General features: G+C 59.7%; 2 protein-coding genes across 7 annotated transcripts in view; one reads left to right on the top strand and one right to left on the bottom strand.

The window, feature by feature from the left end:
• The window catches only part of SSPOP (SCO-spondin), a 57,007-nt gene extending 44,085 nt beyond the window's left edge, over positions 1–12,922 (bottom strand). The window contains exons 1-22 of the mRNA XM_053898624.1: positions 12,898–12,922; positions 12,642–12,838; positions 9,410–9,726; positions 8,918–9,000; positions 8,624–8,803; positions 8,125–8,369; positions 7,910–8,009; positions 6,795–6,953; positions 6,628–6,707; positions 5,996–6,148; positions 5,574–5,745; positions 5,131–5,371; positions 4,684–4,828; positions 3,673–3,790; positions 3,412–3,587; positions 3,102–3,329; positions 2,733–2,898; positions 2,269–2,503; positions 1,327–1,516; positions 1,090–1,184; positions 644–900; positions 192–326 (exon numbers count right to left, since the gene is read on the bottom strand). Coding sequence (XP_053754599.1) covers positions 192–326; positions 644–900; positions 1,090–1,184; positions 1,327–1,516; positions 2,269–2,503; positions 2,733–2,898; positions 3,102–3,329; positions 3,412–3,587; positions 3,673–3,790; positions 4,684–4,828; positions 5,131–5,371; positions 5,574–5,745; positions 5,996–6,148; positions 6,628–6,707; positions 6,795–6,953; positions 7,910–8,009; positions 8,125–8,369; positions 8,624–8,803; positions 8,918–9,000; positions 9,410–9,726; positions 12,642–12,838; positions 12,898–12,922 — 3,697 coding nt within the window. The remainder of the gene's footprint in view (positions 1–191; positions 327–643; positions 901–1,089; positions 1,185–1,326; positions 1,517–2,268; positions 2,504–2,732; positions 2,899–3,101; positions 3,330–3,411; positions 3,588–3,672; positions 3,791–4,683; positions 4,829–5,130; positions 5,372–5,573; positions 5,746–5,995; positions 6,149–6,627; positions 6,708–6,794; positions 6,954–7,909; positions 8,010–8,124; positions 8,370–8,623; positions 8,804–8,917; positions 9,001–9,409; positions 9,727–12,641; positions 12,839–12,897) is intronic.
• ZNF467 (zinc finger protein 467) lies at positions 12,459–21,891 on the top strand. 6 transcript variants are annotated; one of them, XM_053898651.1, is made up of 6 exons: positions 12,460–13,005; positions 14,710–14,820; positions 15,132–15,208; positions 15,676–15,792; positions 16,600–16,713; positions 19,824–21,891. In XM_053898651.1, the coding sequence occupies exons 2-6, from the start codon at positions 14,741–14,743 to the stop codon at positions 21,323–21,325; spliced, it is 1,890 nt and encodes a 629-aa protein (XP_053754626.1). In that variant the 5' UTR covers positions 12,460–13,005; positions 14,710–14,740; the 3' UTR covers positions 21,326–21,891. The 6 variants fall into 6 exon arrangements, with proteins under 6 accessions (XP_053754630.1, XP_053754629.1, XP_053754626.1 ...); XM_053898650.1 differs by having other exon boundaries at positions 12,460–13,092; XM_053898653.1 differs by lacking the exon at positions 14,710–14,820.
• Positions 21,892–23,284: the final 1,393 nt, after the last annotated feature.

The following is a 23,284-nucleotide window of genomic DNA, read 5'->3' as shown; positions in this document are numbered from 1 at the left end:
AAACTAGGTATTTTCTAAATATTTCTTAGGTGAGGCACTGTTGCTCTTACGTTGAAGAGAAACATAATTTTAAGAGCGCAATTTGGGAACTCCCGCCACTCGTATGGAAGAGGAAGGGTTTAGGGGGAGCCAGCCTCATGACACTAAGGCGGGCATGGGTCAGATGGTTAAGGTTAAAGTTGGGGCCTGACCTCCATCCCAGAACAGGCTGAAGCCCAGGCGGGTTGTGAGTAGCAGGAAGAGACCAGCACGACGCAGGCTCAGCCCAGGGCCCGTGTAGACCTTGGGGAGTGTTATGCTCGCCCCATTCACCATCACTGCTCGGCCTGCGGAGGAAGAGAGACTTTCAGGCCCTGCCTCGGAGTAGAAGGGCTCCCAGATCCCCAGGAGGCCCTCACCAGCCTGCTGTCCAACCTTTCCTTTTGCTTCTCTAGCTATGAGACCTTGGGCAAGCCTCTGGACCTTAATTTCTTGGAGCCTTCCAGAATTATGATTCCCACACAAGAGGAGAGAGGAAAAGCACCAGCCCCACTTCCCTGATGGTAAGCAGTGGGGAACCCCGGGCCTTGGTCACCCGTGCAGAACTGTGATGCCACCCAGCACGCCCCTCCCTGGCCATGCCACCCTTCAATGTTACAGCCACCTCTGAGCATGTGCACAATGGTGCTCTGTAGTTGCACGGTCAGCGCCTTGGTGCAGGTGAGGCCACTGGCCCCACAGGGCAGGTTCTGGGCTGAGACTGTGAACTGGCCGCTGGCCTCTCGCACCAGCAAATATTCACAGGCTCCAGGGAAGGTGAAAGCCAGCCCGTCGAATGTCACATAGTGGGGGGCACCCGATGCCTGGCACCATCCACGGCACTGGCGGCTCGTGCAGTGCCACTGCCGACCCTGGCACACACTGTGGGGGGCGGTGGGGAAACAGAGTCATGAGGACATGAAGCCAGAGCTGTATCTAGGGGATGCACCTGGTCCAGGTTCCACGCAACTCCCAACAGACCCTCAGCTTGGGGGAATCCTGGAGAGCTCCCATTGCCCAGGCCAGTCTGGATATCCCACCCCACCCATCGTCCCTGTCCAAGGGGCATACCAGATGTTGCAATCCTCCTGGATGGTGGCGTTGGGCGGGTACCACTGCCCGCCGTGACGGCAGGGACAGAGCTCAGGAGGCACACAGCGTTCGTTCTGGGCAGAGGCCGGGGGCAAAGAGGCACCTTGGAGGGCTGCCTGACCCACTGCCCACTGTTTCAGACAGCCAGGGGACTAGGGCAGTGCCATGGTTACAGCAGGCCCCACGGTGCCCCATGCAGCCCCCTCCCACACTCACCAGCAGCACGGTGCCTGGGGGACAGACACAGCTCCCTGTGCTGTCCGGGGGGCAGGAATGGTTGGCACGCAGGTTGTCACAGGTAAGGAGGCAGGCACCAGGGACATAGACAAGCTCATGGGGGCAGAAGGTCTGCTGGGGGCCACAGCGGTGAGCAGTGCAATTCCAGAGGCCCCTCTCCTGGCAGACACTGCCGAGGTCACGAGGGAGGTAAGAGGCAGGCCCAAGACAGCACTCACCTCCAGGCGCCTGGTCTGACCTGGGAGAATCTCAGGAACCCAGAAGGTCCAAGCCCCTAATGTTGACTCTGGAGACCTGAGCGTCTCACCCCCAAACCCTAGTTACGAGCACAGGAAGTGGGGCTGCCCCCAGCACCAGCCATACCTGGGATGGGCATGGTTACCCTTTCCTGCCCCAGCTCCAATGGGACCATTCTCTGGGCTCTGAGGCTCTTGAAGAACCCCATTCCCAGCCCGGGTAGGAGAGGGATTCTCTAAAGTCTCATCTTCACCCACCAAGTCCTGACCACTGGCCTGGACTCCACAGGTCCAGAACTGGCCTTTACTTCTCCCTAATCCTTGGAAGAGCCTCTGAACCAGACTCATCCAGAATTCAGAGATCTGGGTTCTAGTCCGTCATCATTAATAAGCTGTGTGACTCTGCAAGCTGTTTGGCCTTAGTCGAGCCTCAGTTTCCTCATCTGCCAAATGGGAACAATTCTTCTACTTTCTACTATATTAGGTTATTGTAAGAATTCAGTAAAATTAAATAAGATAACGTACAAGAGTGCTTTATAGGCCAGAAGGGCTAGCAATGCTCTGTCGTCCCACGTGTGCATACCGTGCCCTAACCCACGGGGCTACAAGCCCAGCCCCTTGTCTCTAAGCTCTATTTCTTCACCCCCAAGCTCTTTGCTTCCCCCCCCAAGACCACTGCCCTCACCAGTGGTTGCAGTCCCTCATGGTGGCACTGCCGGGAGCATAGCGTTGACTTCCAAGCTGGCAGGAGCACGAGTTGGGGGGCACGCACTCGCCTTCGGGGTCCCATAGCAGCCCTGGGGGGCAGTTACACCCAGCCACACAGCTGCCCAGCTCCCCACAGTCTTCTGGCTCCCCACAGTTTTGACCACACGCCGGGGCACACTCCTGGTACTCCTGGCCCCCGGGACACAGGACAGCTGGGCACAGAGACACATGCAGGTCAGGGACATAACTGCTGCTGCTCTGCCCACCCTTCTGGAATTCGCACCCCCTATGCCTCTGGAAGAAGGCAAACTCAGCAATCTGCCATGGTCAGAGGCCCTCCTGGGGACCTTCCCTTGTTGCGAAGCTTTTGGATCCTTCTGGGCTACTCCTAGAAGAGGGCTGGGAGGAGCACCCTGGGGCTAGCTGGCTGAGCAGACTCACGGCAGAGTGTCTGGGTCCTCCAGAGAGACGGGACACCCTCCCGGGCACAGCGACGAGCAAAGGCAGCAAGCACAGGACACAGGCAGTCCTTGCCAGGAGCACAGCCACACATGGCTGCCAAGCAGCGCAGGTGGAACAGTTCCCTGTCCACCAGCCCTTGGCACTCCTCGCGGGGAGAGGAGGGAAAAATTGAGCCAGCTCCTCCTCCACAGATTCCCCCATCCCCTCTGGTCCCCACTGCCACCTCCCTGTGCTCGGTAGCCCTGCCCACGGCAGGGAGCCGGGCCCTCCCAGTAGCCCAAGAGGAGAGCAGAGCAGGTACTGACCCCACCTTACAGGTGCAAACAGGAGCACCCCCAATCCGGCTACCTGGAAAGTTGGGCCATGCAGGACGGCACAAGCTGCCTCGGCAAAAACATGGCGCTGAGAGTGGGTGCTGCAGGGGGAAAGTGGGGCGCTGTCTTCTGAGGGGCACCTTCCCTCGCCTGCCACCCGGAACTTGCTAGCAAAGGCTGCGACGCTGGTCTCCACATCGCCAGCGGGTGTCAGGAAGTCATCCTGCTGGTTCCAGGTGAAGGTGCCGCACAGACCCTGCACCTGGGCCACAGGAGTGGGCATGGGACGGTCAAATCGGGCCCGGTGTAGCCTTGCCCAGCCACTCACCTGCCCCCTAGCACACCTGGTGGGCATGGCGCGGGTCCAGAGTGATGTAAGCTGCAGGGTCAGACACTCCCCAGAGGACCTGGGCCCCGGGCCAGCGCAGCAGTAGGAAGGTGGAGGAGGCTCGGGAGACACTGAGGCCCTTAGGCCCACTCCATGGCAAGCCCACATCCTGCCCATCCACCAGGACGGCCCCTGGAATAGGGAGCCTGTGAGGGGCTGCCCCTGCAGGGCTGGGCTGATGAGGATTGGGGGTGAGCACATTGCAGGAGGGGGCTACCTGAGTCTCTGAGCTGGATGTGGGTGTCCCCCAGGGAGACAGAGATGGCGTGGAGGCAGCTTCCAGCGTCACAGGCCCCATGCTCCAGCACAATCAGCAGCTGCCCCTTGGAGAAGTCCTGGGGCAGATGTTGAGGAATGCGGTGGGGTGGGGGTGGGGGCGGGGAGGATCCGGGGACAGGGTCTGGTCTGCCCCTTTTCCTGTTCCACAGGACACCTACAGCACACACCTGGGGGCAGCTCCCACCCATCCCGTGTGGTGACCACCTTCTTGCCAGCCTGTCTGCAAGGTATAGGGCTTAACTCTGGCAAGCGCAGACACTTGTGAGCATCTGTGTGTGTGTGCGTGCGCGCTTGTGCACGCGGGCAGGCATGTGTGTGTATGTAAGTAGGTAGAAATGTGTGTGTGTGTGTGTGTGTGTGTGTGTGTGTGTGTGTGTATGCACGCATGTGTGTGTGTCTCCATGTTGGAGCAAGATGCCTCCCCTCTCCCTTCCCGTGGGTATGTGTGCTCTATATGTGTGTCTGTGTGTATACACATGTTAAATCTATGCGCACTTGCATGAGCCCGCGACATTATGAGCACACCTGTTTGTGTCTATGGACCCGAACTTGGTAAGTCACCTAACTATTAGGGGAGGCGTGGAGAGGAAGGAGAACCCATATTTCGTCAGGGGTTGTTTTGCAGGAAACCGCCTGTGATAAGCCCAGCCTGCCCCATTTGTGAGAAAGTACGGTGAGGATAGGTTTTGCTTCGTGCCCCTGGGCTAGGGTGGCAATGACAGAGGAACATTCTCAGGAACCCGAGGAGGGGTGAAGACCGGAAGGGGAGGTTTGGAGGGGAGGGGGAGGTGTCTGCGGCGAGCCATCCTCCCTCCAGAGTGGGTTCTCTCTCAGCTTTTCCCGGGATGACTCTGTGTTTGTCGTTGATTTATGTGGAGGTTTCCTGACAGTCACCTGCCTCCCACAGCAACCCCACGAGGACTTCTCCCGCAGTTCATCCCCTACCCACCTGCACCAGGCTGGAGCGGCAACCTGGGCTGCCGCGGAAGGAGAAGCTCCGCCCATCGAAGGTGACGTAATGCCCGTCCCCGCCCACCGCGCACTCGGCGGGGCACTGCGCCTGCGCGCAGAGCCAGCGGCCGTCCTGGCACACGCTGTAGGCACACGGGGCGGGGAGCGCGCTCGGATTCAGCTTCACGACCTCCCGCCCCCAACACCGTGGCCCCTCCCCTCCCCCCGCAGCCCCTCTAACTCTCTTAGGTTTGGAGGTCAGCTGGTGGAGGTCGCTGGCTAGGTCTTTAAGCGGGGCCATCAATTATGCCGTGAGAGGTCACCGGTCCCTTGTGAGGGGCCCCCAAGGGGAGGCAGGTTGAAGGACATAGCATGAGGGAGGGCTCCGCGGGGACCACGGCGCTCCCAACCCCAGCCAAAGGGCCAGCGAGGCCCTCGGACCCACCACGGGTTGCAGAGCTGGCGCACTGTGTCCCCAGGGGCGTAGCGCTGGCGCCGGTAGTAGCAGGGGCAGCGGGCCGCAGGGACACAGAGGGACCCGTCCCAGAAGAGACCAGGCGGGCACTCGCAGCCGCTCACGCACGCTTCCTGGCAGGACCCCTCCCCTCCCTCGTCCACTGCCGAGCAGCTGGGCGGGCAGGCCGAGGCGCAGTCAGAATACAGCTGGCCCCCAGGGCACAGGCGCTCTGCGGGCACAGGAGTGGGCTGTGAGGTCCGAGGGCCCCCTCCTCCCACCAGACCCCGCTGGCCACAACCCGAAGACGGGGTGCTCAGGAGGTGGCCCGGCGCTCATGAAACCAGGGCCACAGGGCTGCTGTCAGTCAGTTCCCAATTCCGCAGGGTGGGGAGGCCAGGGCCTATGCAAAGAGGGTCAGCCGCCAGACCTACCGCAGAAGCCTGGCTTCCTCCAGCCCACGTGGATATGGTGCTTGGCACACTCTTGGGCATAGTTGGCCAAAGTGGTGCACACGGCCTCCCGCCGGCTCTCGCGCCCACTGCCTGCTGGGGCCCCAGAACAGTAGGCAAAGAGGCAGGTCTGGTGGTACTCAGCAGGGGGGACCTTCAGAGAAAGGACAGGCCCTCAGTCAACCAGACTCACCAGCACTCCCTCCTCTTACTTGGATCTCTTACTTGGTCCTCTTACTTGGACCCTGACTTACAACCAAACAGAATGAGCACTAGAAGGGAGCTCTGAGATCATACATACATACAAAGCAATGCCAGGACTAGATTCCCTGTTGGGCACCTCTGTAGCACCCCCTGCTCCCCGCCTCTCTGGTGGTGGTTACCACCCCCACCCACACCCATACCTGAGCATGGCACTCCCCGAATGGACTCTCCAGCAGCTGGTGGCACACATCCTGGGCTTCAGCTTCCAGCTGGCCAGCCTCCATGCCTGCCTCTGTGCCTCTCACAGGGTCCTCACAGCCCTGGGCCACTTCCACTGCATCCAGACACCCAGGCTAGAGACCATTAGAGTCAGGTTAATGGGCTGGGATGAGGGACATTGACCAGGACACCAGGAAAGTGGCTACTACCCTCATGGCTGCTTCAAGTCCCCATTGTCATGGCCACCAGCCCAGACATCCTGAAGCTTTTGGGGGCAACAAAGTTGTACGCCTGGGTAGGGTGTGGGCGAGTTGGGGTCCCATCAACCCACAGGCAAGAGATTTGATAACCCAAACTGGTCAGTGACCAGGTCACTGAGTGTGTCCCCTGGGTGGTCAGTTCACCCCAATGCCATGGGCAGCACCTTAAATTCCACGGGACTCAGAGCCTTCCCCGGACCAAGGATCTGGGAGAGGGCCAGGCCTAGTCCCAGAGAAAAAGCCAGTGATGAAGACAGACAGCAGAAGCTTGAAGATGTCAGAGAAGCCAGGAGTGGGGGGCCAACTGGGGAGCAGGGCAGGGAGCCCAGGCTCCCCGAGGGCTGCAGTCTCACCTCTGAATCAGGGAGCCTCCAGGAATTCCCAAAGGTGGCAGCTAACACAGCCAGTCTCCCTCCTGGCTCCAGGAAGTCATCTGGGGAAGGGTGAGGCAGAGTGCTGTGTCTGGGGTCTCCAGTCTCTCCTTCCCTCCTAAACCAGCAACCAAGTCACGCCCACTTACCCTCAGGCCGGCCGCTGTAGACCCCACAGAGACCTTGAGTTTGTCCCTGGAGCTCGTAGTCCACAGAAACGGAGACTGAACCGGACCTGTCCAGCTGCACAACGACCCCCAGGCCCCCCGACAACACCAGCCAGTCCCCTTGCCATTGCAGGCTCAGCCCTGGGCAGGAGAAGGAAGGAGTCACACTCCCCACTCTTCCCACCATGACACCAAGGCTCAGACTGCTGGGGAAGGAGAGGAGATGGAATTCTTAGAATTCGAGAGAGCTCTGCACTTGACACCCTTTAAAGGAGAAGCGATTGGTTTCCCGTCGAAACTGTCCTTGAGAATTTCATGGACACTACCGACGCTCTCATAAGTAAACTACAAAGCTCACATGTGCGCGCACACAACTCCACCCACTTCACTTCATGGACTGAAAACCAGGGCAAAAGTTCTGGTGGGACAGAGACCCGTCTAGTAGCTCCAAAGCCCTTCCTCACAGCACTGGTAGAGGGGGGTGGGGGGAACTGAGACTCAAAGAGGTTTTTGTTTTTTCTTTTCTGAAGATGTTACTTTGTTTAAGTTTATTTATTCATTGTGAGGGAGAGAAAGAGAGAGAGAGAGAGAGAGCGCATGAGCAGGGGGAAGGGGCGGAGGGCTATCAGTGCAGAGCCCCATGCAAGGCTCCCTCTGTCGGAACCATGAGATCAAGACCTGAGCCAAGATCAAGAGTTGGACACTTAACCAACTGAGCCACCCAGGCGCCCCAAGATTTTATTTTTAAGTAATCTCTACATCCAACATGGGGCTCGAACTCACAACCCTGAGATCAAGAGTCCCATGGCAGCCAGGTACCCCCAAGACCCAAAGAGGTTAAGCAGAGGTACTTGCCCCAAGCCACACTGTGAGGGGATGAGTGGGGGTGGCTTGCAGGAGAGGCTTGTGGGAGACGAGGTCTTGGCCCCTCAGCAGCCTCCCTCATTTCCAAATACTGCCCAACAGTAATGGGGGTGGAGCAGCAGGCTCCCACCCAACTGCCCCTTTTGCTGTCCCCTGCTCTGGGGGATAGGCAGACTGTCCCAGGGGAACAAATGGGGCCCTGGGCAGTCTCCTGCTCCCCACAGCTCCCTTACCCTGGAGCAGCCGAGACTCCCCATCAGGTATCAGCTGCCCATTCACAGAGACATTTTTACCCTGGATCAGCACCTCCTCGGGTCCCATCATTACCCGGGCCTTTGGGGAGACACAGAGCGGAAGAGGTGTTCAGTGGCTCACCTTCCCCTGTGTCCAGCTCCCTCCCTGTGGTCTTCCCTCCCTCCCTCCCTCCCTCTCTCCCTCCCTCCCTCACCAGCTGACAGTGCCCAGGTTGGGGGCAATGCCCCCTGGGCGTGAGGTGGACAGCCCAGGTGGAATCAGCAGCGCCCGCCAGCAGGTAAGTGCAGCGGCCCAGGAAGTGGTAGTGACGCCCGTCAAAGGTTCGGTAGTGGAAGCCTGACCAGGTGGTGCAGGTGGCCGCAGGCTGCTGGCGCTGGCTCCAGAACTGGGCCACGGCCCCCACCAAGGGCTGCAGGGAGGCTGGAGAGGGAGCGCTGCCTGGAGGAGATACACCGACTGTGAGTCTCTGAGTGTGAAGGTAGGAGGGTGAAGGAGGAGGAGGACGCGGGGCTTCTCCCAGAGTGGGAGGCAGGTGGAGAGTTCATGGTCCCTCTGGTGGGCCAGGATGGGAGGTGACTCATCTGAGAGCACAGGGGAGTGGGCAGGGGCCCTGCAGGAAGGCCCAGAGCTCCAGAAATCTATGTGGTAGCCCTTGCAGGGGGAGAAAGTGGTGGCCAGGACCACAGACCCACCTGGGAGGTGTCGGCCAGGGCAGCTGAGGCAGGCCTGGGAGCTGCCATCCCGCCAGCTGTGTCCCCAAGGCCAAGCACAGCACTCCTCCAGGCTTCCCGCAGATGCATTAGCTGAGCCTGCCTGCAGCTGGCACTGCTGCGTGGCAAAGCAGTGGCCCCCAGGGCTGGCTTCTGCAAGGGCTGCGGTGGATAGAGGGAGAGAATGGGGCGGCCCAGACAGTCAGCCTGGGCCCAGCTTCCCTCCCCAGGCAGCCTCCATGAAACCACAGATCTGGGCAAAGAGCAGGTGCTTACCCAGAGTGCAGTGTGTGCCCCCCCAGCCTGGGCAGCAAGCCGTCACTGTCCGGTTCCTTGCAGCAGGCCGGGTTTCTGGGGGCCTGGGTCCACCAAGCAGGCAGCAGAGAGAAGATGTTAATTATTCAGCCCAGCCCCTTCCCTGTCCCTGAGAATGGCCTGGGACATTTCATCTGGTCACCTATTCTCTGAGTGGCTTTCTCATATAATTTCCCTTCCTGGTCTTGATTTCCCCTTGTGCAATGTGAGAGTGCTATTGGGAAGGCAGACTGGAGGGTAGGCACAAGGAGCAGACATCGTGCCTCCCTGCTCTGCCTGCTCCCCTCGTCACCTGTCCCCAGCCCCACACCCTGCACTCTTCCTGAGCCCAGCCAGACCCACTTCCCAAATGCCTGCTTCTCCAGGGCACCACCCAGTTCACCTTCTCCCCCACCCCCAGGATGTTGACTCCCTGCTGCTCAGCGGCCAGCCCAGACTCCAACCCTCACTCACTTGTAGATGGGACAGAGCCCTGCAGGTCCGCTCCGGGACTCGCTCCGGGACAGGTCGAGTCGCCAGCCCAGGCGCTGGTAATGGTAGAGGCTGGTGCAAGGCACCAGGCCCTCCTGGCGGGGGGTCACTTCCTCCTCCACCAGGAAGGTTTCTGTCCGCTCGCACCACCGCCTGCCCACAGATGGGGAATGACAGCCACTGCCCCCAGCCCTTCTGCTGCCAAGAAGCCCTGCCCGCAGAAGAGTTAGTGAACTGAAGAGGAGGCTGGGTGGGAGTAAGAAGCAGAGGGGAGGGGAGTCGGGCTGCCCCAGAGGGTCCTGTTCATGAGACAGAAGAAAAGGATCTTAGAGGGGCCCCAGGCTGGACTGCTCACCCGTTAGTCAATGCCCATGCCATCCCAAAGAGGAGGGCAGGGAGCAGCATAATGCTCCCCCCACGTCACCTCTGGGGGACTAAGAGGCTTGGGCTTGGGGAAGGTGACGGCTGTGGCCAGTGAGCAGAAAGGCCAGTGCTGGCCTTCCCCGCCCCACACCACGGTCTACTTCAGCCGGGCGTCAATGTGTCCAAGGCAGCCCAGACAGTGACAGCGAGGCCCATGGGACTGGGGAAGCTTTATCTCAGCCCCATGCCCTGGGGCACCAGCTGCTCGGAACCAGATTGGACCTGCCTGCGCATTGCACAATCCCCTCAGAGGCCAGTTCTCCCTGGAAACAGTCCCCTTCCGGCCCTGGTGTGTGTGTGTGTGTGTGTGTGTGTGTGTGTGTGTGTGTGTGTGTGTCTGTGTGTGAGCTCACTGGGGGAGTGCATGTGCCCCAGGCCACACAGCCAGACACTCGGAGCCTCTGATATTTTTCCACCCTCAGGCTGTACCACAAATTAACGTGGACTCTGGACAAGCCACCCTCTCTTTCTGAGCCATAATTTCCTTGCTAATAAAAAATTCAGGGGCTTCCCAGGGATGCTTGGGTGGGACTCAGGGGCTCTACTTTGATATTGTGTACGTGCACATTTCTGAGGATAGTTCCTTAACTGTAAATTAAATTCTCAAGAGGAACTATGACCCCACAAAATGGTTAAGAGTTATTGTGCCAAATGACTGATATGGTCTTCCAGCCCTAAAATTCTGATTTTATGAGTCTCTCCCTGCCCCCTTTCCTGCGTCTTCCTGCCCTCTCTCCCACTAAGCACCCGTGAAGCCTGGACCAGTGAACAGAAGGGGCTGAGTTTCCAGGCTGGTTGGACTGTGCGGAGATAGGGGGAGAATATGTGCCCTTTTCTCAGTGATCTGACTTCTTACTGGGGGTGATTATGTGTGGCTGGCTGGGTTCACCTTTCACCCTGGTCTCCTAAGAGAGTCTCCTAGGGTCCAGAATCAGGAAGCCTGGGCAGGGGAGCACAGCAAGCCTCAGGGAGGAGTGGAGGAGCGGCTTGGGTAGGAAGTAGGGAGGAGGGGTAGGAGACAGAAGGGGCTGGAAGCCAGCCCCCCAGCCCTGGGGGCAAGGCAGCCGGATGGGGATAATCTGAGCATCCGGTTGGGGCAGCAGGTGGCCTGGGTGAATCCTGGTTACTTCTTGGTTACCAGCTCCCAGGACACCAAGGCTGGAATGTGGCCTGAGCCTTAGATTCCATCCCCTGGGCCTTAGATTCCCCCCCTGCTGTCCCACTGAGCATCTCACACAGTTACCCCACCTGGGGCGAGGAGGCTGCTGGGAACCAGAGCCATGCTAGGCATTTCTCCTGGGCCCACCATTGGTCCTGTAGCCCAAAGAGGGTTCAGAGTTCCTCAGGGATCTCTCAGTGGGGTGCTCAGAAAAGACCAGGGCCCGGCCACGGACATGTTTCTGTTCCCAGTCTCTCACACATGTATCCTATACACTCTCCCCCTGCTGCTTCCCATGCTTATACCCCTGATGCAGGTCTCACAAGGGCAGACAGGTGCTCATGCCCCACCCTAGCACACAGTGACACATTCTACTCCCAGGGCCATGAGCGGGCTAGGCACTGACTCCTGAAGCAGCCCATCCAGGAGGTCAGAGAGTGTTTCCCAGCTGATTCCAAGATGCCCCCTGCTCTTCAGGTGCCACCCGCTCCCACGACTCTCCTAAACATCACCCATATTGACGGTGTCCCTGCTGTGTGCCGTGCTTCTCTTCCAAGGACTACATTCCCAGCTTTGGATTCTAACCACAGCTGATGAGGCTGCGCTTGGATTGGAAAAAGAAACCCAAGTCACAATCCCCCTTTCCCCTAAAGGGGGCAGGAGGGAGAAAGTTGGAAGCCAGGGGAGATTGGAGAAAGAGATTAGGGAGAGGGCGCCTGGAATAACCAGCCCACGTTTCAGCTCCTGGAGCACAGGATGTGAGGAGCTTTCAGGAAGAGTCAGGTGCCCGGGTGGCAAGGCCAAAGAAAAACATCATAACCCGGGGCAGGGACCCCCAAGTCCCTCCAGGAGCGGGATCTGAGGGCTGAGGGCATCCCTCCACACCTAACTGGTACAGGTTTCCAGGCCAGGAGGAGGGCCAGCCCCCACCCCGCCCAAAGAACTCTTCCCCACTCGGCAGCCCCCTCCCCCCGGACCCCGCCCTCGAAGTCCCCGCCCAGCCCCACTCCCGCCTCACCCCCTGGTGCCTGCGATCCAGCCCCGCCTTCTCCCTGGGGACCTGGCTCAAAGCCCCCACCCCAATTTCTACTTCAAAAGGCCCGTTCTCCGCAGCCACTGGGGCCCAGCTCAGTCTCCTTCGGCCACCCCTCGCTGCCCCAAGGGACCCGGATCGCGACGCGGGTGTCGGACCGGGTCCCCCGAAATCAGGGTCCGTGGTTGTGGCTCCGTGTGGACCCAGGTGGAATCTGGGTCAAGAGCAGGGGCGGGTCGGAGTTTCCCAGACCAACCCCACAGACCGACAGTCCGTGGACTCAATCCCACAGCGAGGCGCCGCGCTGACACGCTCCCGGGGGGCACTCGCGATTCAAAGACAGCAACGCACTCCCTGGCTCCCCTCCCCCGAGCACGCCCCCTCCTCTCCCCCTCCCCAACTCCTCACCGCACCCCCTCCCCCCGCGCTCCACCTTTCCCCTGGCTCCTCCCTCGGCGCCTGTGAGCACCCTCCCTCGCAGCCCGCTTGCCCTTCCTCCCTGCCTCCTCTCCCTCCTCCACCCCCTCCCCCCGCACTCCTCCCTTCCCTTCCCCCTCTTCCCTCCCCCCCCCCCTTCCTAGGCTTCCACTTTCCATCACCTCCTCGGGGCCGTCGTCCTTCCGCACCGTCACCTGCCCGCCTAACCCGGCTGTGCGCCCTCCCGCGACCCCACTCCAGCACACCCCGGCCCCTACCTCCCCCACGGGGCGCCCCGCAGCTCCCCTCCCGCTTCCGCGCTCCCCTCCCCCCTGCCGGGCGCCGCTTCCCCGCTCCCGCTCCCTCCGCGTCTTTTCCTCTCCCCTCCCCGCGAAGTTTCAGGGCTGTCAGTCTGTCAGTCTTTCGGGCGGTCGGCACCCGAGCTACAGGCAGCGGGCGCCATTGCGAGCAGAGCCGGCTGGGGCAGGAGGCCGGGGCGCCTGGGTCCCGCCAGCAGCGGGGACACCCGACCAGCCAGCCCGCCAGGTACGGGCCGTGGAGGCGCCCAGCGGCAGACGGCTCCGCCTGCTTCCCCTTCTACACCGACACTCAGTCACTGCCCGCTCCGCGCAGGTGACAGCCCCGGGGGTGGGGGCGCTGCGAGCGCCGGAGGGGGTGGGGTGGAGTTGGGGGGAAAGAAGGGGCAGGGGAGGGGCAGGGGCTGGAGAGGGGAGGGGATGAGACTGGGGAGCGAGGGCCTGGCTTGGGGGGTGGTGATGGTAGTGGAGAAAAGAAGGAAGACCGGGGATCTGGAGGGAGGGGCGGAGGCTGGGGTGAGGGCGCCCGGTGGGAGTCCGGTGGGAAAGGGGGGGGGAGGGGGGAGGCTCGCGAGGGGAAGTCTCCGGAAAGAGGAGAGGGAGTGTGGGAGGGGGCCGGGGGGGGGGGGAAGGGGGGCGACGAGGCACAGGGGTCGGGCAGTCGGGGAGGGGCGGGAGAGAAGGGCGCTGACAGGTGAGCCCGGGGAGGGGCCGGGAGGTGGACTGAAGAGGCTCTAGGGAACAAACGGAGGCGGGGAGGTGGGGCGGGAGGGGTCTAGTCGAGAGGAAAACTTGAGGGGGGGGGTAGAAGTCAGAGGGGAGCAGAAATGGGGAAGGGACCCACTGAGAGAGAGGGGAGGGAAGCGGAGGTGTGTGGGGAGGCAGGGGTGGGGAGGAGGAGGGTCAGTGCGAGGGTCCTGAGCCAGCGGTAAGCCGCAGACGCCCCGGGCTCGGGGGAGCCTGGGGACAAGGGTGGGAGCTCGGGGAGCGGACTGGAAGGGGGAGGGGAAGAGCGGTTCTAGGGACTGGGGACCGGGAGGGTAGGGAAGCGAGAGCCTGCTGGGGAGGCAAAGGGGGAAGGGAGACGGGGGCCTCGGAGGGGAAGGCGAGCTGCAGGAGGGAGGGATGGAGGGAGGGAGGAGGATGGTGTGGGGAGAGGGGAGGAGGGCTGGGGAGGGGGGGAAGAGGAGGGAGGGAACTGAGGTGAAGAGAGGAAAGGAGAAGGAAGGGAAACCAGAGTGGGGGAGGAGAGGGAGAGGGGAGGGGAGTGCGGGGTGAGGGAGAAAAGCGGGGAGGAGGAGGGCGGCGTTGGGGAGGAAGGAAAAGAGGAGGGGGAAAGGAAGGGAGAGGGTGTGCAGCCGGGGAGGGGGATGGAGCCTCGGGGAGAACCAGGAGGGAAGGGAAAGGCAGCTCTGAGCCGGGGGAGGAGGAGGGGAGCCCTGTCGCGGAGAATGCCCGGAGCTGAGGGTCAGGGGGCGGTGGCTGGGGAGGGCCTACCGGAGGGGGCCGGGAGGGGCTGGCCCGGCTGTGAGCAGGGGGAGGAGCCGGAGGGGCGGGGCAGGGGGCGGATCCGGGGAGCCAGCCAGCTTCGGTGGGGAGAGAGGGCGGAAGGCAGAGGGAGCCGGAGAAGGGAGGGGCAGAGGGAAGGCTGCCAGAAATGGGGGGGGTGGGGGAGGGTAGTCTGCTGGGGGAGGGGCAGGGAACCCGCCGGGGGAGGAGCATTGAAGGGGCTCGGGGGCGGGGTGTCCCTGCCAGGGAAGCCCTGAGGGGGAGGGCGGTGGTTTTGAGGTAGGGTTTTGGGGAGAGGAAGCCGGAGCCATTTCCTGCCTTCAGCAAAGACCCTCCTCAGAGGGCCTCCCCCACCAGTTGCCCAATGGTGACACTCACCTCCGCCCCCCACTCCCCACCCCGCGGCTGGCTCCTATTTCACCAGCTCCCGCAGTGACAGCTGGAGGGCCCAGGAGATGAAGTTCCCGACTCCCCACCCTGGTCTTCCACTCCCCACCCTCTGCGCTGAGAATCGATTGATTCCTGAAGTCCCCAGGCAAGGGCACTGTGGCGTGGGGAGCACTGGAGGGCTGGGCCTGGTTCAGAGACCCGCCAGGTGAGGGTGGGGGTGCCGCTGATTTCTAGAGCCCACCAGAGCTTGCAGAAATGGCTTCAAGGCCTTCTCCTCAGCCTTCAAAGATCTCTTTGCTTTCTGAAACCCACCTTCCCTCTTTCCCCTTTACCAGTACTTGGGGACATCACCTTTGGAGCTCCTGGGATAGCTGATGGGGAGAGGTTGGGCAGAGCCAGGGCCCAGGTGGAGGCTATCCAGAGAAGAATGTGAACAAGGATGTGTTCTCTCCTTAGGGTCCGTGGCCTGCTCCCCCAGGAGGAGCTACCCTGGGTTGCCATGAGAGAGACCTTTGAGGCCCTCAGCTCCCTGGGTGAGCTAGCAGCACTCGAGGAACTTGGGTGGTGGGAGGCAGGATTCAGGGGCATGCTAGGCCCGCTGCGTCCCTACAGTTCAGACTGCAATCCTGAGACCCCAGGGACCAGTGGGGGCCTTTAGGGCAGCAGCCTTTTCCGTTTTACCAGGGTATATTTGAATGCCTGGCCCTGTGGAGGTTGTGTGGGACTGCGTGCATACATGTGCACTCAACAGAGCACAGATATTTAGATCTATTATCTCTTCCTTCACCTGCCCTTGACTCAATGCAAAGGGGCTGAGGTGGATACCTGGCCAGGCTGCTGGGGAGCCTATCTATCCTCTGTCATGCCGGCTAGAGACCCTACCTTCCTGGGCAAGTTGGAAAAAGCCCCTTGGCTTTTGGGGGAAGGGGGAGAGCCCCTTTCTTTGTCTCCTGTTCTGTACTGAATGTTTTACCTAGTCCTATCCTTCCACCTGTAACAGGGTTCTCTGTGGGACAGCCTGAGATGGCCCCCCAAAGTGAGCCTGGGGAAGGGTCCCATAATACCCAGGAGCAGATGTCCCCTCCCAGGGAAGACAGCGTGCTGGGCACATGCTCAGGTAAGTAGGTGGGGGACCATGAACAGTGGCTCAGGTAGAATTTACCTTTCCTTCTTCAAGTGCCAGGATGCTATTCTCGTTATTTGGAAAACCTCAGTGACCAAATAGACAAAGATCCCTACCTTCAGGGAGCTTATCCTAATGAGGCCAGAGAGTCAGCAAACAAATATAAAAATAAGTGTACTTATAAAGTACAGCACACATATAGCACATATCAGAAGGGGATATGTGCTGGGGGCGGGGGGGGGGGGGGGGGCAGGGAGGGAGCCTGAGGTGGGGGTGGGGCAGGCTGCAGGATTAAATAGTGAGAGTGAGAGGAGGCCCCACTGGGAAGTGAGATTTGAGCAAGATTTGGAAGAGGTGAGGGAGGTGGCTGCCTAAAGCAGGCCTGTGTCTGGCTTTTTGACATTCTGATCTTCTGCAATGATTTGCCTGGAACTCGGGTCCATCTGGTGGGTCTGCGGCCCTCCTCCTAAGATCCTCCTGTAAGCCTCAGGGTAGCAACCTTTCCTTGCTTCCACTGTCTCACACACATATTCCAGAAGCTCCTCACAGCTGTGGCTCTTGCAACCCGCACAGCCTTTGCAGCTGCTGCAGCTGCCCTGCTTGGAGGAACCAGAGGCTGCCCCCACCCCTCCCTTGCCTGGGGCAGCTGGGAATTCAGTCCCTGCAGGTAGGATGTGGGACACAATCCTGCCAGTCAGGCTGGGACTGGGGTTTCAAAAGCCCCCACTTGATAGCACCGGTGGGGACCTCTGTCCATCTGTGATGTCTCTGGAGTCCTTGAGGTGGTCTGTTCTCTGCCAGGGCACGAGGCCCCCAGACCAGAGGAAGGTGCCCAAACTGAAGAAGCTGAAGCTCCCTGCAGAGGAGGCCAGGCATGTGCACCACAGAAGGCTGAGCCCCCGAGCTCCTGCCCAGGTGAGTCCTCCCACTTCTCGAGCCCGCCAGGGGCCCAGGCAGAGGGGACAGGGGACTTGTAAACTCCCGGGCTGGTCTCTGATGAGGCGGCCACTCCAGCCCCTTCCAACCTAAGATGAATTAGTTCCTGGCACCTTTCTGCTGCAGAGCCTCAGCCCCCAGAGAGAGGTCCACATCACAGACAACAGAAATCAGCGAGGCTGGTCACCCAGAGAAACTGACCCTCGCCTCAACATCCTCCGGAAGTCTTAACTTGCCCTCCTACCTCCCCCTAAGTGCCTACTTGTGGATGACTTAAATTACCGTTTACTTGAAGACATTGTCCCGGACAGGCTCCTTCCCCCAAATCTCCACTGATCTCAGTGGACCCAAATGCTCCAAATATGTTGTCCCAGAGTCATCCCCCCCATACCCAGGGCGATCAAGCAGCTGATTCTCTCTCCGCAATACTGCCATCACGCCCTTCCGCCACCACCAAACTTACCGCCTTCCGCCTGAGTGATGTCCTTTATTCCATATTCCAGGGGTTTCTCTAGTGCCTACTAGGTCTAGGCTGTGTTAGGTAGAAGGCAAGGAGACTGCCTCTAGGCTGACACAGACCTGGTTTGAATCCTTGCTCCACATTTACTACCCGGTGATCTTAGATAGGCTACTTCACCTCCAGCCTGTTTGTTCACCTGTAAGCAGGGAAAAGAGTAACTTCGTGGCTGGTGAACAGCATATAGACAGTGTGTCATCTATAGTTGGCATTCGATAAATGGTGGCAATCCTCGCTTTTGTCAGCCACGTAAAGACACGGAACACAAGACGTCTGCCTTTCGGAAGCTACGATCTAGTTGAGATGACACTACTATGAACTAGAATAAAGGATTAAACAAATAACAATAAAGCCAGATCACAAGGAAGTGTAACAGCGTTAACAATAAGTGCCAAAGGTGTTTACGTAAGAGATCCTCATGCGTTGGTTTGTCAAAGATTTTGTTGATTTGTGCTACATTTTGAGGGAGGTGTAGGCTAGACTTCAGCTCTGATGGGGGTGGGGTAGAGGATGGGAAAACATTCTAGGCTGAGAAGAGACTGTAACACAGAAAAGGTGACGCATGGCTGGGATTCGAGCAGACCTGCCCGGCTGCAGGGGAGGGTTTACGTGTGGGGGTAGTGAGAAAGTTGGACTGGGGGCGGGGGGTGGGGGGGGGTGGGAGGTGAAGTTCAGATGCAGCTAGAACTTACTTTCTCCTGTTAACAACAGAGAGCTCTTGATGGTTCTTGAGTAGAAGAGTGGCATAATGAAAACGAAAGCAATATCACAATAGGATAAATAGTTGTTTGGAACTGATGGATCTGTGAAAGACACTGGGAGGAAATCTAATTGTGGCGGTTCACGTGTAACGTAACCAGTGCTCAGGCTATTACAGACCTTCAGAGCCAGACAGGAACTCAGATCATCTGGTTCAATGGTTCTTAAACAAGAATCACTTAGGGAGCTTTATTTATTAGTATTTTTTTAATGTTTATTTATTTATTTTTGAGAGAGGGCGTGAGCGGTGGAGGGGCAGAGACAGAAGGAGACAGAATCCAAAGCAGGCTCCAGGCTCTGAGCTGTCAGCACAGAGCCCCACACAGGGCTCCATCCCACGTACTGTGAGATCATGACCTGAGCCGAAGTCAGACACTTAACCGACTGAGCCACCCAGGGCCCCCCACATTGCGAGCTTTCTTTTTTTTTTTTTTTTAATTTTTTTTTTAACGTTTATTTATTTTTGAGACAGAGAGAGACAAAGCATGAACAGGGGAAGGTCAGAGAGAGGGAGACACAGAATCTGAAACAGGCTCCAGGCTCTGAGCTGTCAGCACAGAGCCTGACGCGGGGGTCGAACTCACGGACCGCGAGATCATGACCTGAGCCGAAGTCGGCCGCTTAACCGACTGAGCCACCCAGGTGCCCCCACATTGCAAGCTTTAAAGAAAGAGAACAGATTCATGCACCCTGCTCCCATGGATGCATTTTGTAAAAGTCCCCAGGAGATTATTAGAAACCATGAACCAGTACAACCCTTATGCTTAAGCAAACTAGTACACCGAGCTCAAAGAGGTAACAGAGGTAAGTTAACCAAGGTCACACTAATGACTAGTGGCAGAAGAGAACCCAAGTAGACACTCCCAATCTGGGCCCTGAGCTCTTTTCTCTTGGCTGGACCATTGCAGTGCCCAAGAGAGGCAAAGTTCCAGTGGGACTCACCTCAAACCTGCTACCCCAGAGGGCCCCCCCCCTTGCTTCTCCAGAGGTTGGCACTGTTCTCTGGTTCCCCAACTCCTGTAAACTCCATCCCCTTCGTGTCCTAAACGGGGGCTTTCCCACCTGGCCCCAGAGGCAAGAATGGAGTTAGAGGCAGGGGGAGCCTTGAGAAGCAAGAGGAAGGCAGACAGAGCTCCTCGGTGGCCACTGGAAGGGAGAGATCAAGGGAGGCTCCAAGGTGAGAGCTGAGCTTCCAAGGTTCCAACACCAGCTACTGGGAGAACAAGGCTGTAGTCCTGATGGCAGAGTCACTGGGGTAGGTCTGAGAAGGTCAGCTGTTTGGTGATAAGCCTGCTGAGCTGCAGCCAATTTGCAGGACCCCAAAGGGGGCTGGGTCTGCTCAGCTGATGGGAGACTGTGGTTCTAGAAAGGACTGGAAGGTCTGGGGTGGCCAACGCAAGCAGATGACCCCAGTGTGAAGCCTAAGGCCTGAACTTTGAGCAACATTTATATTCAGGGGGCACAAGGGTAAGCAGTGCCTTCTGCAGGGGCAGGGGAAACTCCTCAACCACATGGAGACCTAGGAGAAAGCTCCCAGGACGGGGTGGGGGACTGGAGTACCAGCGTCCCTGGCTACAGAGGACCAAGGAGGAGGACTGAAGGGTGACCTTCGGATGTGGTCGTTCCCCAGAACCTTCCAGTAGAGTGGAGAGAACAGAAGCCAGGTTTCTGGCTCCAGAAGTGCTGGAGCTTCTGGGGCTTCTGGGGCTCCAGAAGTGGTGGTCTTACTGGCAAAAAAAAAAAAAAAAAAAAAAAAAAAAATTGCATAAATAAAAGTGGGGCTTCATTGGCTCCTCTTGTCTTGACTTTTCAGGGGACGAGTGGATGATTCGCAAGGTGAAGGTGGAGGAGGAGGATCAGGAGGCAGAAGAGGAGGTCGAATGGCCCCAACACCTCTCATTACTCCCTGGCCCTTTCCCCGCGCCGGACTTGGGGCCTCTGGCCGCCGCTTACAAGCTGGAGCCGGGGGCCCCGGGGACACTGGGTGGACTGGCGCTGGTCGGGTGGGCCCCGACCTCGGAGAAGCCCTACGGCTGCGGGGAGTGCGAGCGGCGGTTCCGGGACCAGCTGACCCTGCGGCTGCATCAGAGGCTGCACCGCGGCGAGGGCCCCTGCGCCTGCCCGGACTGCGGCCGCAGCTTCACGCAGCGCGCGCACATGCTGCTGCACCAGCGCAGCCACCGCGGCGAGCGGCCTTTCCCCTGCTCCGAGTGCGACAAGCGCTTCAGCAAGAAGGCCCACCTGACCCGCCACCTGCGCACGCACACCGGCGAGCGGCCCTACCCGTGCGCCGAGTGCGGCAAGCGCTTCAGCCAGAAGATACACCTGGGCTCGCACCAGAAGACGCACACGGGCGAGCGGCCCTACCCCTGCACCGAGTGCGAGAAGCGCTTCCGCAAAAAGACGCACCTGATCCGCCATCAGCGCATCCACACCGGCGAGAGGCCCTACCAGTGCGCGCAGTGCTCGCGCAGCTTCACGCACAAGCAGCACTTGGTGCGGCATCAGAGGGTGCACGAGGCGGCCGGCCGCGCCCCGCCCTCGCCCGACGCGCCCGCCTCGCCGGGTTCCCCCGCCCCGTCCCCCACCCCGTCCCCTCCCGGACCCAAGCCTTTCTCCTGCTCCGACTGCGGCCTGAGCTTCGGCTGGAAGAAGAACCTCGCCACGCACCAGCGTCTGCACCGCAGCGAGGGGCGCCCCTTTGGCTGCGACGAGTGCGCCCTGGGTACGACCGTGGACCCCGCCGCCGCCGAGCCCTCGGCCTGCGCGCCCGGAGGCACACCGGCGACCCAGGGCGCCCCCGCGGGCGAGCGGTCCTTCTTCTGCCAGGACTGCGGGCGCGGCTTCGCCCACGGGCAGCACCTGGCGCGGCACCAGCGGGTGCACACGGGCGAGCGGCCCTTCGCCTGCCCGCAGTGCGGCCGCCGCTTCGGCTCGAGGCCCAATATGGTCGCCCACTCCCGCGCCCACAGCGGCGCCAGGCCTTTCGCCTGCGCGCAGTGCGGCCGCCGCTTCAGCCGCAAGTCGCACCTGGGCCGCCACCAGGCGGTGCACACGGGCAGCCGGCCCCACGCCTGCGCCGTCTGCGCCCGCAGCTTCAGCTCCAAGACCAACCTGGTGCGCCACCAGGCCATCCACACGGGCTCCCGCCCCTTCTCCTGCCCGCAGTGCGGCAAGAGCTTCAGCCGCAAGACCCACCTGGTGCGGCACCAGCGCATCCACGGCGAAGCCGCCCACCCGGCCTCCGACGCCGACCTCTCGGCCCCAGCCTGGCCCACTCCCACAGAGGTGGCAGCGCCCCCGCTCTTCTTCTGAGCCTGGTTCTCGTCGGGACCCTTCCTTGGCTCGCTGGTTGGAGAGACCCAGGACGGAGATCTTCTGGGCAGTGAGCACGACGGCCTGGGCCCCTGACGGCTGCTCTTCCCTCCGTCTCTTGCTGGAGAGAAGTTGGGAGAGGGTAACCGGTTTGGACACTGCGACAAAGACGGTGCTCATAACGAACCCTTGCCGGGAACAGTTCAGGCCTGAGTCCTGCGAAGACTCCCAGCAACGGACCCCATCGGAAAGCAGACATTTCTTGGACACGCCCCTACGCACACACGCGCGCTGCGCGCCTGACCAAGAGCTGACTGGGTCCGGAAGCTCTACGGGAGGGGGGGGGGGTGGCGCGAAAGAATGGTTATCTGTGTACTTAAAGTGTCATTAAAATTAAAATAGAAGGATCCAGGGCTGTTAAATGAGCACAGGGTGGGAACCCACCACCCCACCTTAGTTCTCCCACAGAGGACCATCCCTTCCTATCCTGGGTGAGCTAAATTTAGCCAGGTGCTGGTCATGGGCGGTACCAAATGAAAATATAATATCGCTCACTGCTAAACCACTATCCTGCTCCCTGGTTCTTACTCAAACATTTGATGGAAGAAACATTAACATAGATTTCTCATGGCAGGTGTTGACGCTAGACCTGTAGGAGATGCACAGAGGGGCCGGGTGCCCTTTGGCCATTCCCATGGAGACGGCCGGCCACCCTGGGCCCTGGAGCTCTCCCAAGGGGATCTGGAAACAGCAGCCCCACCTGCCACCCTGCCTGGCAGCGTGAGGAAGGACATCAACAGCAGACGAAGGTTGCTTTTCCATCACCATTTCCCCTAAATTCTGTCTCCATGATAGACGCTTGATCCAAACGTCTCTGTAGCTGTGCTTGTGCAACTGGGCAGGCTGGCTGGAGGGGAAGGGAAGGGTAGGATGATGGGGAACATGCTGGGCGTGGTGAAGGCTTGGGTCTGACCCCTCCTGTGCCTCTCGTAGGATTTGGGGCAGAGCATTCATTTTTCTGGGCCTCTGCTTTCTCGTTACAAGATCGTTGGTGTCGATGAGGGCTGAGGCGATTTCCATCACCAAAAACAATCCTAGCAAATACTTATCGGGTGCCTACGACGTGTTGAGCACTACACTGGGCACTGGGAAACAATACTAAGCAAGACAGACAAACTTGCAGGAAACGTAAGAATTCTAGGGTAAGGTGAGCCCAGAGGGCTTTGGGAGCACGTGGTGAGGGCATCCAAGACACCTGGGAAGGTCCAAAATCTAGCAAAGGTCAAGGGAGGTTTGCAAGAGGAGGACACCTCTAACGCGAGGCCTGAAGAATGAGCACGAGTTGCCAGATGAAGGTGGAGGTTGGAGAGGACAGTGTATGCAGAGGTCCAAAGCCCAGCACAGCCAGAGCATAGAATGAGCATTGAAGGAGAGGCCCGAGAAAGAGAGGATGAGCAGACTAGGAAAGCCTTTAGCACAGATGAGAGAGTTCAGACTTTATCCAGGGGCAGTGGGTGCCGTGGAGGGGGTTTAGGCAGGACAGGAATAGGATGACGTTTACATGGATGCATTAAAATTTTTTTTTTCTTAACGTTTATTTATTATCGAGAGACGGAGCATGAGCAGGGAAGGGGCAAAGAGAGGAGAAGACACAGAATCCGAAGCAGGTTCCAGTCTCTGAGCTGTCAGCACAGAGCTCAATGCGGGGCTTGAACTCACAAACCGCGAGATCGCAGCCTGAGGTTGGGCACTTAACTGACTGAGCCACCCAGGCACCCCCACATGGATGCGTTTTAGATGGCTACCTGTAGAGGATGGGCTGGCTGGAGGGGACGAGACTCGAGACCTGCACATTAGCAATCCAGGTGACAGGTGCTGGTGACTGTGGACCATGCTATGTCAGAAGGGATGAAGAGAAGTAAAAGATTAAAGACACATTTACCAAGCAGCTGGTGCAGG

Source organism: Panthera pardus, unplaced genomic scaffold (genome assembly GCF_024362965.1).
Source record: "Panthera pardus isolate Hobbes unplaced genomic scaffold, ASM2436296v1 HiC_scaffold_9, whole genome shotgun sequence".
Lineage (NCBI taxonomy): Eukaryota > Metazoa > Chordata > Mammalia > Carnivora > Felidae > Panthera > Panthera pardus.
The sequence above is the reverse complement of the archived record's forward strand: the minus strand, read 5'-3'. Positions and strand labels throughout refer to the sequence as shown.